The following is a 24791-nucleotide window of genomic DNA, read 5'->3' on the forward strand; positions in this document are numbered from 1 at the left end:
GGAGAACCAGCGGATACGATGTATTTGGATTTTCAGAAAACGTTTCATAAAGTCCCACTTAAGAGGTTAGTGTGCAAAATGAAATACTAGCATGGGATTCGGGGGAATACTAGCTTGGATGGTGAATTGGTTCACAGGCAGGAAACCAAGAGTAGGAATAAATGGGTCTTTTTGGAACGACAGGCAATGACTAGTGGAGTCCTGCAGGGACCAGTTCTTGGGCCCCAGTTATTCACAATCTATATCAATGATCTGGGTGACTTAATCAAATGCAATATTTCCACGTTTGCTGATGACACAAAACTAGGTTGAATTGTTAGTGTTGAGGAGGAAGTAAAGAGACTTCAAGGTGACTTTGATAAGTTGAGTGGGAAAATACATGGCAGATGCAGTATATTGTGGATACATATGAAATTATCCATTTCAGTAGGAGAAACAGACTTTGGTGCCCTTTTACATCAGCCATTTAAAGCAAATATGCTGGTGCAGTAATAATAATCGCTTATTGTCACAAGTAGGGTTCAATGAAGTTACTGTGAAAAGCCCCTAGTTGCCACATTCCGGCGCCTGTTTGGGGAGACAGGTACGGGAATTGAATCCGCGCTGCTGCCTTGTTCTGCATTACAAGCCAGCTGTTTAGCCCACTGTGCTAAACCAGCCCAGTAAGCAGTTAGGATGCAAATGGCATTGGTCTTCATTGCAAAAGGTTGTCTGCAGCTGTACGGGGCCTGGTGAGACCACAACTGGAGTATTGTATGCAGTTTTGATCTCTTTACCTAAGAAGATATTTCTGGGATGGCATGGTTGTTGTATGAGGAGAGATTGGCTCGACTAGGTCTGTATTCTCTGCAGTTTGGAAGAATAGGCATACAGGATGCAGGAATGTTGTTTCCTCTGGCTGGGGTCTAGAATATGGGGTGGGGTCACAGTCTCAGGATACAGGGCCGGCCTTTTAGGACTGAGGAGAAATGTCTTCAATCAGAGGGTGGCAGAACAACACTGAGGCAACACTAAGGGGTGGATGGGGAATTGGGGAAATACTGAGGGCTGGGGGGGCATGGGGCAGCTCCGATGGCTGGGGTGGGCGGGGCATCATGGAAGGGGCGGGGTCACTAGCGGCCGAGCGCTGATTGGTTAATGAGCTATCAGTCACGCTGCGTGGGTGAGCGTACTGACGTCACGACGCACATGCCGACGCCATCCTCCGGCAATGGCGGATCGTCGTGTGTCGGCCTTTTCGGTGTATCGGAGCCTGACAGCGAAGAACGGGATTAGCCGGCAGGTCAGTTGGTGCCTTCGAGCGGCGGGAGGTGATTGTTGGAGGTTCTATCTGGTTCGTGCGGGAGGGTAGGGGGTAGGGAACACTGCGTATTGAAGGCGGGAGGCCGCTGCGCTCCTCTCCTGGGATCCATTGAAATGGGGAGGCGGCCGCTCGCGCGGTGGGTGGAGTCAGCGGCTGACCCCGCCCCTGGATGACGTCACAGGCGCCCTGCCAGGCCTGGATTCCCCCGGGAGAGGCCACGTGGTGGTTCACCACAGATCCCAGCAGCAGTTCCAGCTTCTTCGGCAATCCCATCCAATCACTGAATGGCTACAGAGCAGGAGGAATTGGATTTAAATTCAGCTGCCCTGCTAGGAACGAAATCCACGCCCCCAGCATTAGTCTGGGCATCTAGATTACTATTCCAATGACATTGCCACTCACAGCACCTCGGACCCGGGTTCAATTCCGGCCTTGGTTGACAGTGTGGAGTTTGAAGCTTCTCCCGTGTCTCTGGGTTTCCTCCGGGTGCTCCGCTTTCCACCCACTGTGCAAATAGGTGCATGGATTGGCCATGATAAATTGCCCCTTGCATCCAATGATGTGCAAGTTAGGTGGGGGCATGGGTCTAGGTAGGACGCTTTTTCAGAGGATTAGTGCAGAGTCAATGGGCCAAATGGCCTCTTTCTGCCTGTAGATACTCTATGGATTCTGTACCATCATCTTCCTTAGTAACCTATTGGCTGTGCCCCTCTTTTAAAAATGGGAGCATTTTTAGGATTTTTTGAAAGAGATACAATGCTGGAAATGCCCAGCAGGTCTCGCAGCATCTGCACAGAGAAACCGAGCAAAAAAGCTGGATTTCCACCATGTTGGGTTGACTGAAGCCCTTTAAAAGTAGTGAGCGGATCCCAATTCCCCCATTGGGCAAATTTTGGGAATGCCTTTAAAGGATATGGACTGGTTCCTATCAGGAGCTCGCATTCGGCACTCCCACACGGCTGACACCATTGTTGAGATGGATATCTCCTATTTCTTTGCAAATTTCATTGAATCGGGCCAGAGTTGTGGTTCGTGGCCCCTAGAGGAGTCGTGAGCCCTAGTGTGCATGAGGGCACCTAAGGTAATTTCAAAAGGTCCCCTTTATGCCTCCTCTGCCAAGTTCTGCCTCTCCACCCACTCTCTCAGCCCAGGCCCTGCCCATCCACCCTCCTGTCCCCTACGCCAAGCCAATGGTGTTCACCAATTCAGCGTAATAATATTTATTATTGTCACAAGTAGGTTTACATTAACACTGCAATGACGTTACTGTGAAAAGCCCCGAGTCGCCACACTAAGGCGCCTATTTGGGTACAGAGGGAGAATTCAGAATGTCCAATTCACCTAACAGCTCGGCTTTCGGGACTTGTGGGAGGAAACCGGAGCACCCAGATGAAACCCACGCAGTCACGGGGAGAACGTGCAGACTCCGCACGAATAGTGACCCAAGCTGGGAATCACACCTGGGACCCTGGAGCTGTGAAGCAACAGTGCTAACCACTGTGCTACCATGCCGTACAGTCGGTTAATGCACATGGAAGTACCAGAGTTTGGCAAAGGAGGCCTGAAGGGGTGGCTGGAAGGGCAGAGCTTGACATTGAGGACATGGGTGGTGAGAGGGTAGGGCCTGGCATGAGGGACGTGAGGGGGCGGGTGGCTCATGTGGCATGCGTGGGTGGGGCAGGGGGGGGGAGTGAAATGGGGAGTGTTGGGAGGGTGAAGCATGTGGGTGCTGGAGGGTCTTGTGTTTATTTTTTACTCGAACATAGTCCCATGGCTCTGAGGCAGGCCTTTTAAAAAAAAAAATGTTAATTTAGAGTATCCAATTACTTTTTTTCCAATTAAGGGGCAATTTAGCGCGGCCAATTCACCTACCCTGCACATCTTTTGGGTTGTGGGGGTGAGACCCACACAGACACAGGGAGAATGTGAAAACGCCACACAGACAGTGACCCGGGGCTGGGATCGAACCTGTGCCGCCTTGAGGCAGGCATTTTCAACAGCCTGCATCCGCACTTCTTTCCATGTTAGCTGTCCTGACTCCTGCTCACACTCAGCCCACAGCAGTGCCTTGGCGGGCACTTTCTCCCAAGACGGGCAGTCGAGCCAGGTATTTTCCCAAATTCCCCTATCTGCCTCTGGGTTGAAATTCCAAGCCAACATTTCAGATAAATGACATTCTGGTTTAACTGAGAAAAGACAACAATGAGGGGAGCCAGTCAGCCCATCGTCAACTCTTCCAATGAGCAGTTCACCTAGTGCCACTCCTTTGGTCTTCTCCCTGTAGTCCTGCACATTCTTTCTGTTCCGATTATAATCCAATTCCTCTTTGAAAACCTCAGTTGAATCTGCCTCCACCACACCCTCAGGCAGTGCATTCCACACATTAACCTCTTGCTGTGTGAAAAATACAAATTACTCACGTTGTCTTTGGTTCTTTAGTCAATCACCTTAAATCGGCATCCTCTGCTTCACCCTTACGCCAGCAGCAATAGTTTCTCCCCATCTATCCAGACCCCTCATGATTTTGAACACCGAGATCAAATCTCCACTCAACCTTCTCTTTTGAAGGAGAACAGCCCCAGTTTCTTCAATCTATCTTTGTAACTGGTCCCTCATTTCTGGAGCCATCTTGTGAATCTTTTCTGTGCCCTACCTCATGCCTTCACATCCTCCCTAAAGTGTGGTTTCCAGACAATCACACAAAACTTCAGTTGAGGCTGAACCAGTGTTTTATTAAATTTCAGCTTAACCTCCTTTTGAACTCTATGCCCGTACCTATAGAATTGAAGATTGTGTACCCAAAGTACTTTTTTCAGCCAGCCCTGCCACCTTCAATAATTTGTGCACCTATACCCCCAAGTCCCTCAGATCCTTTCATATCTTTTATTTTATATTCCCTGTTCTTATTCATCCTACCAAAATGTATTGCTTCATATTTCTCTTTATTGAACGTCATCTGCATGTCCACCCATACCACCTGCCTTGAGGTCTATCATTATCCTCCTCACACTTTATAATACTTCCAAATTCTGTGTCTGCAAATTTAAAAATTGTCCTGTGCACTGAAGTCTAGGTCATTAATATAGATCGAGAAATGCTGTGATCCCAATACCAATTGTTGCAGAACCTGACTACATACCACTTTCCAGTCTGTAAAACAACTGCTCACCGCTACTGTTTCCTGCACTCTGTCAGCTTTGTATACATACTGCTGCAGTCCCATTTATTCCATGGGCAACTTTGCTGACAAGCCTGTTATGTGGCATTTTATCAAATGTCTTTTGGAAGAGGGTGGCATGGTGGCTCAGTGGTTAGCACTGCTGCCTACGGCGCTGAGGACCCAGTTCGATCCCGACCCCAGGTCACTGGTCTGTGTGGAGTTTGCACATTCTCCCTGTGTCTGCGTGGGTTTCACCCCTACAACCCAAAGATGTGCAGGTTAGGTGGATTGGCCATGCTAAATTGCCCCTTAATTGGAAAAAATTAATTGGGTAGTCTAAAAAAAATTTTTTAATGCCTTTTGGAAGTCCACGTACATTGCATCAACCACATTGCACTCGCTTCCCTTAATCCATATTTGTCTAAATGACTGTTAATTTTGTCCTTGATTATTGCTTCCAAAAGCTTTCCCACCACTGAGATTAAACTGACCGGCCTGCAGTGGCTGGGCTTAACCTTGCACCTTTTATTTTAAGCAAAGGTATAACATTTACAATTCTCCAGTCCTCTGGCAGCATACCTGTATATAAAGGGGCACCTGATCTGGTTCTGATGACTTATCAACTTTAAATACAGTCATCCATTGTAATGCTTCCACCTTATTCATTTTTAGTTCATCCAATATCTCAACTATCTTATTTACTGGTGTAAAAGTCAACCTCTTGATTTTTAGCCTAAAAAATAGATTTTCACACACATCATGTAAAAGTAATGAAAGCCCAAATATTTCTGAATTAATGTATAATCTCCACAATCACATCAAAAACCTCAATTCATTATTAATTAAAATGGTAAAACATATCTTAATTCTTCCAACTCATTGGCTAATTAAGGCAAAAGGATGTAGGTTGCTTTATATTATGGGGGGCAAAGGGTGGTAGGCGAGTAACCTGACAGATCGGAGAAGATTAATGAAGAGGACCCGTGGAAACAGGATGTAGGGACCAACTTCCAGAACAAACTTCAAATAAATGAACCCCAGGTCTTGTGCCCTCGATCATTACCCGTCCTGTGCCGAGGTGGGGAGGCACGGGACTTGCTAATCAAGCCCTTGCAAATGCTGAAACCGTGCAATCACCTGCACCAAGCATTAGGTCAATGTGACATTTTCCAATGGTGCAGCCCTTCCCTGCTCCCCTTTCCCTGATCCCTCTAGCAGCAGTGAAAGCCCATTCCCAGTCTATTCGTAGCCAATGTTGCTGCTTCCTCTCCTGGGGTGTGGGAAAGGCTCCTTAATGAAAACAGAGATAATAAACAAATGGTCTGGGCACTGCTTCACTCATTACTTTATGGATTCTTTTGAGAGTCATGTTAGGTGAGCTGGGCGGATGTGTTTTAATTGAAGGTAAGCCCCTCAAAAATATTATCTGTAGCACAGTAGTGGTAGCACAGTTGTTAGCACCGTTATTTCACAGCTCCAGGGTCCCAGGTTCGATTCCGGCTTGGGTCACTGGCTGTGCGGAGTCTACATGTTCTCCCCGTGTCTGCGTGGGTTTCCTCCGGGTGCTCCGGTTTCCTCCCACAGTCCAAAGGTGTACAGGTTAGATGGATTGGCTGTGCTAAATTGCCCTTAGTGTCCAAAAAAGGTTAGATGGGGTTACGGGGATAGGGTGGCGGTGTGGGCTTAGGTAGGGTACTCTTTCCAAGGGCCAGTGCAGACTCGAATGGCCTCCTTCTGCACTAAATTCCATGATTCTATAACATTTTGCTTTAAAAAAGGTCTCAGAAATTTGATTTTTACATAAATATTATGCAAATATTTACAGTACCACATTCACCATGATTTTGGCAGCTTCTCCTTCCTTGGTAAAGCAAGATGCAAAGTACACAATTAATATTTCAACCATGGACTCTGCTTCCATGGGGCAATCATTGTTTTGGTCCCAATTTCCCCATTCTTTCTTTTACTACTTAAATGCCTATCAGTGACTTTTGGACTTCATCTGTGGAGGATGTGCTTGATGCAAATGCATGCATCAGTTTACAGCAACAACTTGTGTTTATATAGTGTCTTTAACATAAAACATCCCAAGGCTAGCAAAGTTTGGTCCTGAGCCCATAAGACGCTATCAGGCTTGGTCAAAGAGGTAGGAGCATCTTCAAGAAGGAAAGAGAAGTTTTGAGATGGAACTCCAGAGGTTAGGACTTGGACAGCTGTGACATGGCCGGCGGTGGTGGCACATTTCAAATAAGCACACTCAAGAGACCAGTAATAGATGAGCACAGATAGCATAAAGTTGTGGGACTGAGGGAATTACAAGGTAGGGAGGGATGAGACCATGGAAGGGCTTGAAAACTGGGATGGGAATTTTAAAATGAAAGAGCTGCTTGACCGAGAGGCAACTTAGGTCAGCGAGCAAAGATGGGTGAATGGTTCAAGCAAGGACCCGGGGAGCAGAGTTTTGAATGACCTCCGGTTTATAGAGAGTAGAATATTGGTGTGCGTTAGAATAGTCGAGTTGAGAGGTAAAGGTAAGGATGAGGATTTCAACAGCAGATGAGCCGACGCTTGGGCAGCACAGACCTTTTGTGCTGAACCATGCAAGTCTTGGTACTTTGGAGAAAATGTTGTTGACTTCCTGCTGCTTTACTAATGTGATTATTTATTACAGACTGATGAACATTCAAATAAGATGAGTCAAGAAAAACAAAAACGTTCACTACATTTGTCCAAGAGGAGCAAGATAATCAAGAGGCAACACAAAGATTTGAAAGTCAAAATGGAATCCTTGCTGGACATTCACATTGTGAATAATGCTGAAATATTACAAAGGACAAATGAGTGTGTCGAGAAGGAGCCCACGGGCCCCCATGTTAAGACTAAAATTAATGGTAAACGGGTACGTAGAATTAAAAAGATGAAGTCAAAGTCTAGGAAAGCTGCTGCGCTGTCAAACAATCTTCCAACAAGCTGTTCAACAGTAAAGAGTGCAGCAAGCTCCAAGGCACAGTTTCCCAGAAAAACGTTCCAGGTGGGTCTTGCAAAATGGAGATTATGGTCTTGCCTGCAAGCATTTGTTCATAAACTGTTCCGAAGTTAAAATTCAATTGTTTAGATAATGCAAATTGTATTACTTGAAGAAGAGCTACGAGGTAACGTGGCATCAATTTAAAAAAAAAACAAATATGCATTTTTCAAAAACTGGAATCTACTGAAATTCAGGACATAAACTAAATGGGGATTGTAAGGTTTTTTTTGACCATTAGCTCAGAACAAAGAAGAATACAGCACATGAAGAGGCCCTTCGGCCCTCCAAGCCTGTACTGGCTATGATGCCACTCTTGGCCAAAACCCTCTGCACTTCCTAGTGCAGTATCCCTCTATACCCATCCTATCCATGCGTTTGTCAAGATGCCTTTTGAACGTCGTTAATGTATCTGCTTCTGCAACCTCCCCAGGCAACGTGTTCCAGGCACTCCCCACCCTCTGCGGGGGAAAAAACCTGCCTAGCACATCTCTAAACTTTGCCCCACGGACCTTAAACCTATTCCCCCCTGGTGACTGACCTCTCCACCCTGGGAAAAGAGTGCCTGCCCATCCACACTATCCATGCCCCTCATAATCTTGTAGATCTCTATCTGGTCACCCTCAACCTCCGTTTATCTACTCAAAAGTCTGAGTCTATTCAGCCTCTCCACGTAGCTAACACCCTCCAGACCAGGCAACATCCTGGTAAACCTCCTCTGCACCCTCTCCAAAGCCTCCACATCCTTTTGGTAGTGTGGCGACCATAATTGTGCGCAATATTCCAAGTGTGGTCTTACCAAGGTTCTATACAACTGTAGCATGACTTGTCAGTTTTTATACTCTATGCCCTGTCCAATGAAGGCAAGCATTCCGTATGCTTTCTTGACTATCTTGTCCACTTGTGTTGCCACCTTCAAAGATCTGTGGACCTGCTTGCCCAGATCTCTGACTTCTATATTCCTAAGAGTTTTACCATTTACGGTATATTTCTCCTCTATGTTAGACCTACCAAAATGCATTATCTTATATTTGTCTGGATTAAACTTCATTTGCCATTTCTCTGCCCAAGTCTCCAACCTATCTATGTCCTGCTGTATCCTCTGAAAATCCTCAACACTATCTGCCACTCCACCAACCTTGGTGTCATCCGCGAACTTACTAATCAGATCGGCTAAGTTTTCCTCCAAATCGTTTATGTATACTACAAACAACAGAGGCCCCAGCACAGATCCCTGTGGAACACCACTAGTCACAACCTTCCATTCAGAAAAACAGCCTTCTACTGCTACCCTTTGTCTTCTGTGACCGAGCCAGTTCTGTATCCGTCTTACAACCTCACCTCTGACCCCTCCTAGCCATGATAATTTCCCGCTTCAGTACCTTCCTACTTTCTTTATACTCCTCTGGTTTCGATTGTCCCCACCCTTCTAGACTGTACAAAAGACTGCTTTTTCTTCTTGACGAGGTTCACAATATCCCTCATTATCTAAGGCTCCCTAAACTTCCCATACTTCTTTCAGGAACATGACTTTCCTGAATCCTAATCCACTGTCGCTTGAAAGACTCCCACATGTCCGATGTTGATTTACTATCCAACAGCCGCACCCAATCCAAATTCTTCAATTCCTGTCTAATGTTATTGTAATTTGCCTTTCTCCAGTTTAGCACCTTAACACGAGGGTTACCCTCATCCCTGTCCAAAAGTATCCTAAAACCAATGGAATTGTGGTCCCTACTCCCAAAATATCCCTCTACTGAAACCCCAACCACCTGTCCAGGCTCATTCCCCAATACCAGATCCAGTACTGCCCATTCCCTAGTTGGATCATCCACATATTGCATCAAGAAGGCTTCCTGGATACACCTTACAAACTCTTCCCCATCCAAACCCTAGTCAATATAGAGGAAATTAAAATCCCCCACCACAACAACCCTTTTACTTTTGCCAAGGACTTTTCATGACCCCTCCTAATTTCCCGCTTCAGTATGTTCCTACTTTCTTTACACTCCTCAAGGATTTCAACTGTCCCCACCCTCCTAGTATCTGTAGACAATCTCGCTACCTATCTGCACCTCTATCTCTCGCTGGCAGTTGTGGGGCCTGTAATAAACGCCCAACATTGTGATTGCCCCCTTCCTGTTCCTGAGATCTACCCAGATTGTATGAACACTCCCAGGTGTTCTCCGGCAGTACGGCTATAATATTCTCCTTAACTAGTAATGCAACTCCCCCACCCCTTTTACCTCCTCTATCTCTCCTGAAGCATCTATATCCTCCAACATTCAGCTGCCAATCCTGCCCTTCCTTTAACCATGTTTCTGTGATAGCCACAACACCGTAATTCCAAGTCCTAATAAGTGCTCCAAGTTCATCTGCCTTACCTGCTACACGTCTGCCGATGAAACAAATACACTTCAATCCACTGCGTTTGAGCAGACAGGGTGATGTTGTTCTCTTATTTTTGTTCTCTATTACACCTTCTAAGCTAACCCTCTGGTTCCCACCCCCTGCCATACTAGTTTAAATCCTCCCGAGTGACTCCTTAGCATGGAATCATTTTGGTCTTGTATGTACAGAGCTAGTTTAGAAAATGAATTCAGTTATACTGTCACAATTTTGCATGAGAAAGAAAACGTTAAATCTTGCCAGCATCAATCTCTAGTTTTAAACATGACTTTGTAAACAATCTCACAATAGTAAAGCAGCTGATGTTGTTACATACATCTGTCTACAGCTGTTGTAGTATGCTTTATGCTGGTTTAGATCTTGAAAGAAGAAAATTGAAATCTACAAAATGGGAATGGTTGTAAAATGCGTTACTATAATAGGTAGAAATGCAGACTGAACTGTCCGTTTAAATGCGCGCGTTTAAAAGATGAAATATGACTTGTGGACAGAGAAAATCTGACAACTATAAAAGCATTACACTTTTTGCATGTACTTTTTTCCGGTCTCTCCTACAGGTGCCAGCAGGCCTCGACAATATAGTCCCCACCACTTAGACCACCTGCAATAATTGCAGACAACTATCAATACTGGGCAATTCATACTAACCATTTACCATTCCAGTAGAGGTCAATGACAACGGCACTGCCTATATCGTACCAAACACGTTAGATATCTCAGGCTGCCTCAGATATTCAGTCTGCAGTTGGCATCTCATTAAGGTGCAATTAATGTGACTGCTTAATCTCCCGTCATTAGTGTCCAGTTACAGTTAACACTAATGAGCACTGATTGAGGCAGCAAATATGGCTGGCTAGAAAGAGGAAAGCGACGCGGCTCGGCAAGAAAATTAACCAGAACAAAAGGATGAGCAGCCAAAGGTGAGCCAGCGTGACTTAGTCTCCAATTTACAAAGATGGCATAACCAGCTGTTCAGTGGCATCAACGTGGCAGTGAAAAATGCAATCTTAGTTGATAATTGCAAATTGCTTTACACAGAAGGGTGTTGGAGCAGAGATATCGATGGAAAGTTGGATAAATATTTGAACCAGATGGGTATAGATGAGCGCAGGACAGTGGAATTAGATTTGGATTGCTTTAGCACATAGCTGGTAAAGACAGTGGCATCCTGTGCTGTAAAGTTTAACGTGTTAATTGTGGGTTCTATAGATTTGTACAAGATTTAGCTCAGCTGTGATGCTATTCGGATCAGTTAAAGAAGGGTGTTAGCCCTTCTTATGGCTCACTTGTGAATATCGACTACTTGATCTGAGAACAGTAAGAAGTCTTACAACACCAGGTTAAAGTCCAACAGGTTTATTTCGAATCGCTAGCTTTTGGAGCATAGTCTCACAGCGCCGAGGTCACAGGGTCGATCCCAGCTCTGGATCACTGTCCGTGTGGAGTTTGCACATTCTCCCTGTGTTTACGTGGGTTTCGCTCCCACAACCCAAAGATGTGCAGGATTGGCCACGCTAAATTGCCCCTTAATTGGAAAAAATGAATTGGGCACTCTTAATTTATTTTTAAAAAAAAAGAATTTGAACAGTTTTTGAGGATTCTGTTGTCTCTCAGGATATGGAGGCTCCCGAGTGGGGCATGGTTAGCTAATTATCTGGAAGCTAAGTCAAAAGATGGCCTGTTGCTCCTTCAGTTTTATTTCGTGTAATATTTTTATTTTAAACTGCTTATTTTCTTCCCATCCTCGCGAGCCTTTGCATAAGAGAAGTTTCTCTTCTCTGTCCGAAATCTCTTATACAATTTTATAACTCTGTCCCCTCAAACACTCTCAAAAGTATATTTGTTCATCCTACCTTATCCCACCTTCCCAATTAGCTTCAGATGACTGCAAGCCAATGCTTCATTAGATAAAGCAATATTGGCTAACCAAGCCATGGAAAGCTTACTGGTGAGTGTTGCGAGATGGTTCAATCCCAGCAGTGCCCACATCGAGATAGATCTTGACTGTATCATCTTGAAGGTATCCAATTTGGGTAGAGTCAGGTGTCTGTACAGGGAGTGTGTATTAATTTGATCAGGCAAACCAAACCGCAATTTCAGTGGACATTTTTGGAAAATTAAAACTCTCAATGCACGCTAAACACCAGCTGCCTCTTTCCCACCCCCTCATAATTTGAAATCTGTTTACTTTGATGGGATTCTTCTGTGCTGTTGAATTTTTAGCCATTATTTGTGCGATACTTTCCTGCTTTAACTTGATTGTGATGTTGTCGTGGTAACATTCTGTTGCCGGGGGTTTCAGATTTGTAGTGTTTGGAATTATGGGTATGATATCTGAATGTGCTTTTGAGTGGATTGTTTTTGATTCATTCCTATTGTTTCTCAGGACTTTTTTGTCAAAAGCTTTAAGTTTATTGCAACATTTTAATGTTGGCAAAATTGTTTCGTTTTTTTCTAATGGAATTTTATCGCAGAAGTGCAATGACGGGAGAGTGGAGGATATGAGTACTTCAGTGATAATGAAGTAATCCCGTCAGGTATTGGCTTTACACTGTCCAGATGCCACACACCTATTGTATTATACAGATCATCACCATTATCCATATGAAGATAGCATGCTTTAATCAGCGTGTTAGCCTCACAAGCTAATGAATTAAACATTTTGAAGGAGAACAGATATTCCTAGGTATCGATTTTAAAAATGGAGAGGAATGAAGGAATGGCTGAGGTGAGGCTGCTCTAAATTGTGGGGTGGACTTTTCCTTTTGCTGGACTCTGGGTTTTCCAGCCATACAACTGAATCACATGGTTTATTTGAAATGTTCTGTCAGAATTGAATGATATCTGCAGCCACCTTTCCACATTGTTCCTGTTCAGACATTGGGATAATAAAATAAATGACGTCCAGTATATTGTTCTCCCCCACCTCGCCTGTTTTGCAAGGTTTTTTGATGAATGTGCAATTCTCCTCATGCTGGTCACTTTCTAGAGTCTTTGACTGATTATCCCTCATTGACCTAAGAGTGCCATGGCCACTCGGATCGCCCCTACAGCCTCTTTGAACATTGATTCGCTAACTTGCCACAGACTTGAGATTAACCATGGGCTATTCCCGTCTACACAACTCGTCACTCAATGGATACATTCACAGAGCAATTGGAAGACCTCCCCGTACGTTCCTATCAGTTACTAAATTCATCATGACTGATGAGAAACTGAGATTGGGTTGGATTTGCTCCACTTTGAGACTCAGCCTGAAAGGGTGATGGAAACAGATTCATTAGTAACATTCAAAAGATAAATACTTGAAGGGGGGGAAATGTGCTGGGCTATGGGGTATGAAGAGGGAAACCAAGCTAATTGGATCATGCTACAAAAGAGCGGTCACAGGAACGATGAACTGAATGGCAACCTCTTTTGCTGTACCATTTTATGATTATAGTCTAAACTCAAGTTGAGAGTTTGGCAGAATCTCGCAGCTTCATATGTTGATTAAAATATTTGCCACAGTTTACATGTCTGTGCGGATGAAATGAAAGGCCCCAAGAACACCTAAGAACTTTATGGTTTTCCAATTTATGGAATATAGTTAATGGCCTCCTTCTGCACTGTAGGGATTCTATGAAAAAAACAATTTTTTTGAGGCTAGGATGGATTCTTAATTGGACAATCTCATTTCCCTTTTTTCTACAATATGCACTGGCCTACAATCAGGATAATTGGCATGTCTATTGTTCTATATCTTGACCACCTGTTCTGGGGTTTGAATCTTACCAGCATAATCTATTAAGTTATTCATTTTCTTTAATGTGCACCAATAAGTACGCTCCTGGGTAATGTTTAACCGATAACGATAATAGATGTGAGACTTATCGCTTACTACTGAGTTTTGGGTCGTGATTGTTGGATTGATTATGTTATGTTTGCGCTGCTTGTTTGACTCCAACTATACCTGCTTCTCCTCATGTAATCTCCACTACCTCTGTCACTCCTCTGCAAGCTATGCCCAAACTATTCTTGTTCAATTGTCACAACTAATATCCATTTTATCACCAAGAAAACTAGCTATTAACTTCATAATGTTGCTGTCTCTATCCCTATCTCGTAGACATTTGCTGAAACCCTGATTCATGACGCTATCATCTTGAGGCACAGCCTCTTTAATGTTGTCTTAGTTGACCTCTACCTTCAAACACAGTACAATTCAATGCAATTCACAAACAATGATACCTCCATCACCCTTTTGCAGAGAGCCAAACTCCTCTTGTTCCCAGTGCCCGAAAGAATTGGCTTCAACATAATCTTAATTTTAAAATGTCTCCATAGTCTTGTTCCATCCTACATCAATGAGGTCCCCTAGCCATGTGTTACTGGACATTCCTACAATTTCCGATTAATTTTGCTGCTTTGATTGTCATGCTGAAGCTTGCAGTCACTACAACCTTGAGCTCTGAACTTGTGTCCCCAATTGTATTGTTGCCTCCATCTAAAATGTCTGCAAAGTCTTCAACCATCGGAGTTTCCTAAAGCCAATGGACTTATGGCTGCTCTCCAAATTTTCCATTCCTGCCCGTGCTGATTCCCACACGGGCAACGCTGGAAAATCCCAGCCCATATGTTTATCCTGTTTCCCTGCCCTCTGTTTCTCCTATTTTTCAGAATCTGTTTTCTTCCCCACCATTTAAAGCATTGTTCAGAGACTCCTGTTTATCGTACTTGATGTTGGAATGTAAGTTGAATAACTACTCGGTTTATGCACCTTTCCAAAATGTGATGGTATCCACTGTTGCCTTTAAACCAACAATGCTCCGGCACCCTGCTCAGGAGATAATTGGAATAGTTGAAGCAGGGGATAACAAAAGCATTAATGAAGGTTTCAGGTGGACTGAAGCAGGAGATGTGTTATATTGCAGAGATGGAAGTAGGTGGTCTGGGTGTTGGATATGGGGCCAGTGTCAAATAGGATGTTGAAGTTATGAGCAGTCTAGTTTAGCCTTAGACAGCCATGGAATTGGTGGTGAGAGCACGGAGGTCACATTGGAGTTGGAGACAGTCTCCCAAATTTCATGGATTTCATAGAATTTACAGTGCAGAAGGAGGCCATTCGGCTCATCGAGACTCCGCCGGCCCTCCGAAAGAGCACCCCACTTAAGCCCATGCCTCCACCCAATTCCCATAACCCAGTTCCCCACCTAACCTTTTTGGACACTACGGGCAATTTAGCATGGCCAATCCACCTAACCTGTACATCTTTGGACTGTGGGAGGAAACCGGAGCAGACACGGGGCGAGCGTGCAGACTCCGCACAGACAATGACCCAAGTCGGGAATCGAACCTGGAACTCTGGAGCTGTGAAGCAGCAGTGCTAACCATTGTGCTACCATGTTGCCAACTGTTTAATTGAAGAGCGAATTTCTGGTCGTCTTATAATAGATGTTGGACAGACAGCATGACAAGTAGAGGTGGTGGAGAGTTTGACATTGGTGATGAGCTGAGTGTTGTCGCCATGTTATTCTGATGGTGTGTTTTTCGATGATGTTGCGAGACAACATGTAAATGAAAATTAGAAGGGGGCCGAGGATAGATTCTTTGGGGACTCCAGAGATAACAGTTTGAGAGCAGGAGAAGCCTTTGCAATTAAGCTTTCAAACTGGTTGATGAGCCATCATGTAAAACAGTTGGAAATCAAGGTGGCAATCTTGCATCAAAGTTTGATCTAGATAGTGTTGAACAGTGTACCTAATTGATTGCCCTTCATTGTTTAAAAAAAAGGTTAGACACAAACATCACAACTATGCAAAATATGAATCACTGAGTAAAATTAGTTACAGAATGTTGCTCTGACTCACTGAAAGCTATTTACAGAGCCATATGACAAATATAAATAAATTGTACCTTTGTAAGATAGTTTACTTTTTGTGTGGGGAAGTTAGTGAGTTGGAGCATTGTCTCTGGGACTTGTTCAAATCCATTTAACAGTGTCCGATATCAATCTACCTGATCTAACTATTTAAACTGCTCAACATCAGTTCCTGATAGTTGTGCATTGATGGTGGTCATTTGATATTAAGCCCTCTCCATTGAAGAGGACATAAGAATGACTTGTGAAGGAATTGCAAAGATTTCACATAGTTAATAGAATGGTTATGAGTGCTCTGCTGTGGTATAGCTAGAGTGTACTGATGGGCAAAGGAGTGGGCAATTTTCTCCCTTGCTATTTCGTTCTGCAGCATCAGTGTTCCCACCCTAATGAAGACCAAAAGCATCACCTTGTTTTCTCAAAAAAAGGATTGGAGTTGACAGAGAAATGCACCACAAGATGTGTAGTTTTCAAAATGTGAAATCTGTAAAAATGTGTAGTCTCTTCTAGAGCAAAAATATAGCATTAACGAGATAATGAAGGTGCAGTTTTCACCCCTGCTTAGAGCAAAGATTCAAGACCTTGGACTGGACCGTCATTATCAATACTTCTTCGGGACCTACGTCACATACAGAACAGTAAGGAAAGATCGGCTAAACTCTTTGAATGGTTAATAGCACCAGTTGCTCCAAAAAAGTTTTTCAGGTATGTGGAGTGTAATCTTTAACATAATGATGCCTAAAATATCCTCTCTTAACTGGCTTGAAGTGAAATAAATTAACTGTCATAGGTCATTTGCAAATTAGCAGTTCTTTGAAATTGTAATTGTCAGAGGGTTATGCTGTATGGCAGCTTTCCCTGAAATTGTATTTTAATGCTGCAATTTTTTGCATTTTAGATAAAGGTTGTAATTGTTGCAGTGTAAGAGTAATTGCATTTCTTGTATGGAAAAGTAAAAGCCTCTTTTTTTAAAAAAAGATCTATTTTAGTTTTACCAGTTTATGTCAATCTTCCTGGAATTGGATCACTCTTGGGTGAGTGATCCTCTCCTCGTGCTCCAGCAACAGTAAATTCTAAGATTATACAAGAGTAGTCCACGGATGATTTGTGTTTTGATTCATCATTAGACCATTTTCATTTCTTGCTAATTGCTTGGAAATCTCCGTCTGTTCGATCGAACAGAGTCTGCACCGTAGCAGACTGAACTCCCACTACAGCTACAAAGGCTATGAACATTAATCCTTTCATTGTTAGGATCTGGCTGCAGCATCCCACAGAATAGCCAAACTCTCCAAAGTGCACTGTAATGCTGATGCTCTGGAACACAACACTGCAAAGGTTAGAAGCAGAGCTCTCCATATTTTCCACCATGGTGTAACTCCTTGCAAGCCTTCTAATCCCTGTGGCAGTGTGATTTCATGGCTGGATCTTCGGGAGGGGAGATTAGCTTCCCTGTGATGTGCAGGAGACGCCCAGCGTTTACATTGTTCAAAAAAAGTTGTGAAACTCAACATCAACCCAACACAAAAGTGCTTGTTTCTATTTTAAACCAGAGCAGGTTTGGAGGTATTCCTGAATCTGTTCCCCACAATCTCTCTGATTCTCTTTCCAAAGCCATGTTTGCTAGATCATTACCATAAAGGAATCTAATAATACCATATGCACAAAGTTAACTTGATTCCTCGTCCAAAAAGAGGTTACTACCTGGAGTAGTGGTTACTACCTGGAGTAGTGGTTACTATCTGGAATAGCTATTGTTGCTGTTGGACCCTATCCCATGTGGACAGCAGACAGACTGAATTTATACGATGTTAATCCTGGTGGCCCATTCACCTGAGGAAGGAGCTGTGCTCCGAAAACTAGTGATTCAAAACAAGCCTGTTGGACTTTAGCCTGATGTTGTAAGACTTCTTATTTAACCCTGGTGGCCCTTGCAAAGTTCTCTGACAAATGGGAAGGCCACATCTGGAAAAGTGAAGTTGCAAATCAATTTTTACAATGTGGGGAGGAGGTTGTCAGCAGTCTGTTGGCACTTTTACAATAACCGAATAGGACAGCATTTGAATTGGGGTGGGGGGGGGTCATTGTCTTGTTTGAGTTGAGCAAATGAATTGAAAATAGCTGTTAATTGCAGGAAGCATTTAAGCACATCAAAAACGTTTTTAAAATACCTGCAAAATGAAAGTTTGACTTTTGGATTTCTTTATTTCAGCGACATTTGGGAAAAGACCCCAGCTTTGATTAGGCGCCATAATAGCAATTACTACAAAGGATTATTCTCCTCAGAAGATTTTGACAGAATTTTGAGAGAGGTAAACCCATTTAATAACTTTACTTTGCAAGTTCTGAGCACCATAAAGCAGTCTAGTTAAGCAAGTGAATTAAATTTGGGGTGTGGGGAAGGGGTTAAATTGGGAGGGGGGAGATTTTCTTGGTGGGAATGCCTGTGAATGAACACCCAAAAGAGGTCCACCCCTTGCCCACACAGCTAAAGCAGCTGGAACTCCCGCAAAGCGTGGACCTTCCTATTCCACGGGTAAAATGATGGTGGGGATGGAAGAGGTCCTTAAGTGACCACCAATTGACCATTTACGGGCCTCAGTAGATCCATGGGTGGGAGAGTATCCAATATACCCCCCCCCAACTCTCTCACACATACACACATGCTGAAGCATAAAATCCAGTGTATGGTTCTCTTTCAAGTTGCCATTTAAAAATTATAACTCTATCTAACGTTGGCCATAGAATGGTTACAGCACAGAGGAGGCCATTGGGCTGTCCTGTATTGCCATCTCTCCGCAAGATCAAATAGCCTAGTGCCACACCGCCACCATTTCCCCATAGTCCTGCAAATCTTTCCTCTTCAGATAATTATCTAGTTCTCTTGAAAACTACAATTGAATTTGCCTCCACCACCCGCTCTGGCAGGATGCTAGCAATTCACAACGGAAAAAGATTTTTCTTCGTGTCATCATAGCTTCTTTTGCCAATTACTTTAAATCGGTGTCCTCTGGTTCTCGATTCTTCCACCAGTGGAAACAGTTTCTTACTTGCAACTAGAATTATGTTAAAAATATTACACTGGCATTTATGCTTTGCCTTTTATGAGCGAGTGGGGATATTTGTCAGTATTTAAATAGTCGGAGAAAAAAACTGGGATATTTTTCTTCAATACTGTTTGGACTCTGCTATCTGCAGAATGGGATGAGGAAGGGATGGGTTCGTATGCAATCCATATTTTACAGGTAATTAGATAGCCTTTACAATTCTACTAAATGTGGAGTGTCTCTTAATGCAGCTGTAATGTTCACCTGGGACTTACCTGATCAAAACACGATCCTATTCAAGCACAGTTTTTCAATTTACCGGATCACTTCACATTCACTCCCATTATGGGAAAAGTCAGATCCGAGTAGAACATTTTCACAAAATGTCGATGCTTCTCCACTGCCAGTTATATTGAATATTGTTATTTCCTAATCTCACTCAAAGACAAGAATGAAGGTAGTGTCATTATTCATACCACAGCTGTACAATTTTAAAAAGCAATTCTCTAGCAATGTTTTTACACTTGTAACTAAGATTACATTTCTGAACTACCATAGTGTTTTTATCCTAAAGTTAAATGTTAACTGTGGAAATTTTTCGTACCGTATTAAGTTGAGTACTGGTGCTTTTAAAATTCTACCTTTTATGAGAAAGTGCAGTAAAATGATCTGACGTCTATTAAACAGGGTTGCCATTTTGGGGTATGTTGAGAATGAGAGGATAATAGGAGAACCCATTGTAAAATAAGCTGGAGGTTGAAGAGATTTGATAGAGGTGTTGAATAATTTTGATAAAGTAAATAGAGAAAATATTTCCAGTGACAGAAGGGTCAGTAACGAGGACACTAAAAATAACCAGTGAGAAGCTAAACAAAATGCTCTGAGTTGTTGTAGGGCCATATCTTCAATCTCTGCATCATCTGAGACAGACATATGACCGAAGAAACGTTTCGGGACCCTGTGGATGTCCTTGTGTACTGACCTACATGGGTATTGCCCGAGAAGTTTCAGCTTGCGACGAGCAATTCCCCAGCCTCCCAGGACCTTGCACAAATGTCTCCAAGTTCCTAAGAGTCAGAGACTTCGGGCAGATCTGCAATACTTATCTGGGTAGTTACCCAGGCAATGTTAGAAAAATGAAAACCATGTCAAACATCTGGGTAACCACACAAATACTACCCTCCCCCAACAATCCTGACCCACCATGATTATCCTCCTGACCTGACTACCTTTCTGATCACCCAGCTACCTTCCTGACCCAACTAACCCATCTCGTGTATCCCCACCCACTATAGGGCACTGACATTAGTACTGGGGAAAGTGGAGCTGCACTGTCGGTCTTCACCCGAACTGTACAGGGACCAGTGTTCTGGGGAGTTGTGTAACTAGGACAGTAGAGAGGGCTTTAAACTAAATAATGGGGGCGAGGGACCCAAGTGAGGGAAGATGTGAGAAATTAAAAAGAGAGGACAGGGCAAAGGAGCAAAATAGCCATAAGGGTAATGATACTCATAGAGTGTGACAGGAAGGGACAGTGTGTGCAGTAGATAAGGCTAGAGTTGGAAATATGATAAAAAGGCAAAATTAAAAACTCTGCATCTGAATGCACATAGCAATCCTATCAAAATGGATGAATTGTCAGCTCAAACAGAAATAAATATGAATGATCTGAAAGCCATTAGAGATATGACTGCGAAATGACAAAGATTGGGACCCGAATATTCAAGGGTACGTGACATTTTGGAAGGCAGGAAGCTAGGAAAAAGTGGAAGGGAGCTCTGTAAATTAAGAATAACCTTTATATTGCAGAAAGAGATGACCTTGGTTCCAAAGATCAAGATGTAGGATCAGTTAGGGTAAAGTTAAGAAATAACAAAGGTTAGGAAGTTACTTGAGGGAATAGTTTTATAGGTCCCTTAACTATAAGATGGTGTATAGAGGAAAATGTAATGTGGGCCTGTAAGAAAGGTAGAGTGATAATCATGGGTGAATTTAGGGTGAATTTAATTTGCACATAGATTGGACAAATCCGATTGGTGCTGGTAGCCTGGAAGAGGAGTTTATGACGTTTTCGGGACTGTTCCTTAGAGCAGAGAGCAGGCTATTCTAGATCTGGTAATGTGCATTGAGACAAGATTAATTAATGACCTCTTAGCAAAGGCACCCCTAGGTAGCGATGCTCTTGGAACCATAGAAAAGTTACGATGCAGAAAGAGACCATTCAGTCCACTGTGTCTGTGTTGGCCGAAGAAAATAAACCAGACGCTTATTTTAAGCCCACTTTCCAACACTTGGTCCATAGCCTTGCAGTTCACAGCACTTCAGGTGCAGAACATGATCGAATTTTGCATGGAGTTTGAGCGAGCAAAGAGTGAGTCCAAGGTCAATGTTTTAAACTTATAAAAGGGCAATTATGAGGGTGTGAAGGCAAAACTGGCTAAAGTGAACTGGGAAATGGTCAGTAGAGAGGGCTTTAAACTAAATAATGGGGGCCAGGGATCCAAGTGAGGGAAGATGTGATAAATTAAAAGGAGAGGACACGGCAAAGGAGCAAAATTGCCAAAAGGGTAATGATACTCCGAGCATGACAGGAAGGGACAGTGTGTGCAGTAGATAAGGCTAGAGTTGGAAGTGGCAGACAATTAAGGAGATATTTCACAACATTTAGCAAAGATGCATTCCAGTGAGAAAGAAAGACTCCAGGAGAAGGACCCACGATTTGTGGCTAGTTAAGGAAGTTAAAGATAGTATAAAATTGAAAGAAAAAGCATACAATTCTGCAAAGATTAGTGACAGGTCAGAATATTGAATAGAATATGAGAAAGCAGCAAAGAAGAACTAAAATAAAATGAGGGAGAAAATAGAGTCTTGAGAGAAAGCTAGTTGGGAATATAAAAACAGATAGAGTTTCAGTAGGTATTTAAAAGAGCAAATAATAACGAAGGTGAGCCCAACATTGTCGGGGGTAAACTCCCTCTGTCTCTTGCCTCGTTAAAGACCCTGACCAGCACCGGGCCCACTATCCCTGCAAATGTTTTGTAAAACTCCACCGGATACCCGTCCGGCCCCGGGGCTTTACCCTGCTGGATCACCCACTAGTTTACCTTCCCCATCCACTGCCCTCCCTATTTCCCTAGATACTTCCCTCTTCCTTAGTTGCTGCGCAAGCATTCTACTGGCCTTCTCCCCATGCTCATAAATCGCGCCTTTTACCTTTCTAAGCTGCTCTACGGTCTTGCCTGTAGTCAGCACCCCAAATTCGGCCTGCAGCCTCTGTCGTTTCCTGAGTAACTCTGGCCTCAGGGATTCCGTATAACTCCTTTCCATCCGTAGGATTTTCTTAATCAGTCGGGCCGTCTCTGCCCTATCTGTCCTGTCCCTGTACGCCCGGATTGAAATCAGCTCCCTCTCACCACTGCTTTCAGTGCCTCCCAGAGCACCGCTGCCGAGACTTCCCCTGTATCGTTCACCTGCAGGTAATTCTGCATGCATTTCCTCAGCCTCTCGCACACCACCTCGTCCGCGAGTAGTCCAACTTCCAGCCTCCATGGTGGGCGTTGAAAGCTGTCCTTACAAAACTGCAGGTCTACCCAGTGCGGAGCACGGTCCGATATGGCAATTACCGAATATTCTGCCCCCACCATTCCGGCCAGCAGGTCCCTACTCACAACAAAGTAGTCAATTCGGGAGTACACCTTGTGGACGTGGGAGTAGTACGAGAACTCCCTCGCCATCGGCCGGCTAAATCTCCACGGATCTGCTCCCCCCCCCCCATTTGCTCCATGAACACTCTCAGTTCCTTTGCCATCGCTGGCAACCTGCCCGTTCTTGAGCATGACTGGTCCAAGCTCGGGTCCAGGACTGTATTAAAGTCCCAGCCCATGATCAACTTACGCGAGTCCAAGTCGGGGATCCTCCCTAGCATCCTCTGAATAAAATCCACATTGTCCCAATTAGGGGCATACACACTGACCAGGACTACTCACACCCCTTCGAGCTTACCCCTCACCATAACGAACCTACCATCCCCATCCACGACTGCCCTCCGCCTCAAATTGTACCCTTTTATTAATCAGGATCGCAACCCCCCTCTTAGAATCAAGCCCCGAATGGAAGACCTGACTTACCCAGCCGTTCCTTAACCTAACCTGGTCTGCCATTTTCAGGTGCGTCTCCTGCAGCAAGACTGTCCACCTTCAGAACCCGCAGATGCGCAAACACACGCGGCCTCTTCACTGGTCCGTTTAACCCTCTAACATTCCAGGTGATCAGCCTGGTTGGGGCCCCCCTTTGCCGATCAGTCATCCCCTTTCCTTGGCCAGCTCCCCAGCCATGTGTCGCGCTTCATCTGGCCCGTCTCCTGACCGGCTCCACCCATGACCTCCTCACTGTTACCAGGCCCAGTTTCCCGTCAGCAGAACAACTCCACCCCTAGCAACACCATCCTATCACCTAACCCCTGCCCTAATCTAACTATATGGACACCCCCCACCTCGGCTCCCGTTGACTAGCTGCACTCAGCTAGCCTGGGGCTCCCAGCCTCGGCACCATCACGTCTCCCACCCATTGTTCCCAGTCTCCCCTCCCCCGACCCCTCCACACCACTTCCCCAGATCAGCCGTACCTAAGCAAACACTCTATACAAGTCATAAACAACCCCCACAATAGCACCATTCAAGTTAAACAAGAAACAAAAAGATAAGAAATAACAGGCCCTCTTCAGTCTTTCCCTTACAAACACAGAAAGAAATTGCACAAAGTTCCCCTGAAGCATCCATTTTAACCCAACCCTTTTAACTGTTTTCTTTACTAATATCCCCCCAGCCAAACTCCAACTAATCAAAGAGCCCAAACAGGAAACATTCAGGTACACCACGCAAAGAGGACACAAAAAAAAAAGAAGATACATACATCAAAAAGAAGAAAGTCAGCCTGCTCCTCCACTGACTTCTCCAACTGCTGGAGCTTCTCAGCCTGATCATCCAGCCTTTTTCCCATCCAGTCAATCGACTTCTATAACGGCTCCAAGTTGTCACGTTTCCGAGCCAAAAAGCCCTCCTGCATAGTCTGCAGCAGCTGCTCCATTGTGGGCTGGGTTGTTGGCGCCTTGCTCTGAACACCAGCTGTGCTGGTCTCTCTCACAGCCTCCGCTGTGCCCTTACTCGACCACTTCTTCTGCTGTTTACGGTCCCTTCGGCTTCTTAGGTCCATACAATTCTGTATGGGTCCTGTGCCTGAGTGCTATTGCTTTCCAGTTCCGCGCTCAAAAGCGCAAAAAAGTCAGGGGAAAAGGTCCAAAAGTCCGACCGAAGCGGGAGCCATCAAACGTGCGACCTACTTCCTCATAGCCGCCACCGGAAGTCCTGTACTTGGGATCTTTAAGATTATCATGCGACAGCTGGTGCCGTATAAAGGAAGCATGTCCTTTCCCAGATTCTACTCTGCTCCAACAATAACACTGCGCTGCACATTTGTTTGACAGCCTGGTTTGGAAGACCATAGTAAAATGCACAGCGGCATTGAGGCTGGAAAATTTACGAGTGAGCGCAGCAGCAATCCAACGATCATTGCCGCTACCCGGAAGATCCCGGCCATCCGCAACGCACTGTCCAAAATGTTGGTGGAAGCCGCCACAGTGATAACTTCCGAAAGGAAATCTGATATTGGCCTGGAAGGAAATATTTGCAGCACCCTCTGGAAAGAGCAGGGGATTGGGTTAAATAGATGGATAGCATGACAGCATAGGCATGCTGGACCAAATGGCCTCCTGCGCTGTGTATCATTCTATGCTATGAAAATGGAAGAGAAAATGAAACAAAACCTACTATTCTTTTTAGATGTGTATTGCACCAATTAAACTCCTCAAAAATAACAATTCTGACAGTTCGAAGTACTGATTGCAAGCATTTACACCCTATTAATCATATTGTACTTTCACCCCACATATCACGCCACTTCCAATTTCATTCTTAGCCTTAAATGCTATA

The 24791-nt window shown here is 44.2% G+C and overlaps 1 protein-coding gene across 1 annotated transcript in view; it reads left to right on the forward strand.

Moving 5' to 3' along the window:
- Positions 1 to 1161: 1161 nt before the first annotated feature.
- riox1 (ribosomal oxygenase 1) overlaps positions 1162 to 24791 on the forward strand; it is a 43915-nt gene continuing 20285 nt past the window's right edge. The window contains exons 1-4 of the mRNA XM_072512429.1: positions 1162 to 1282; positions 7135 to 7494; positions 16323 to 16462; positions 17970 to 18069. Of these exons, the coding sequence (XP_072368530.1) occupies positions 1211 to 1282; positions 7135 to 7494; positions 16323 to 16462; positions 17970 to 18069 (672 nt within the window). The 5' untranslated portion in view covers positions 1162 to 1210. The remainder of the gene's footprint in view (positions 1283 to 7134; positions 7495 to 16322; positions 16463 to 17969; positions 18070 to 24791) is intronic.

This window comes from Scyliorhinus torazame, chromosome 1 (genome assembly GCF_047496885.1).
Source record: "Scyliorhinus torazame isolate Kashiwa2021f chromosome 1, sScyTor2.1, whole genome shotgun sequence".
Classification (NCBI taxonomy): domain Eukaryota; kingdom Metazoa; phylum Chordata; class Chondrichthyes; order Carcharhiniformes; family Scyliorhinidae; genus Scyliorhinus; species Scyliorhinus torazame.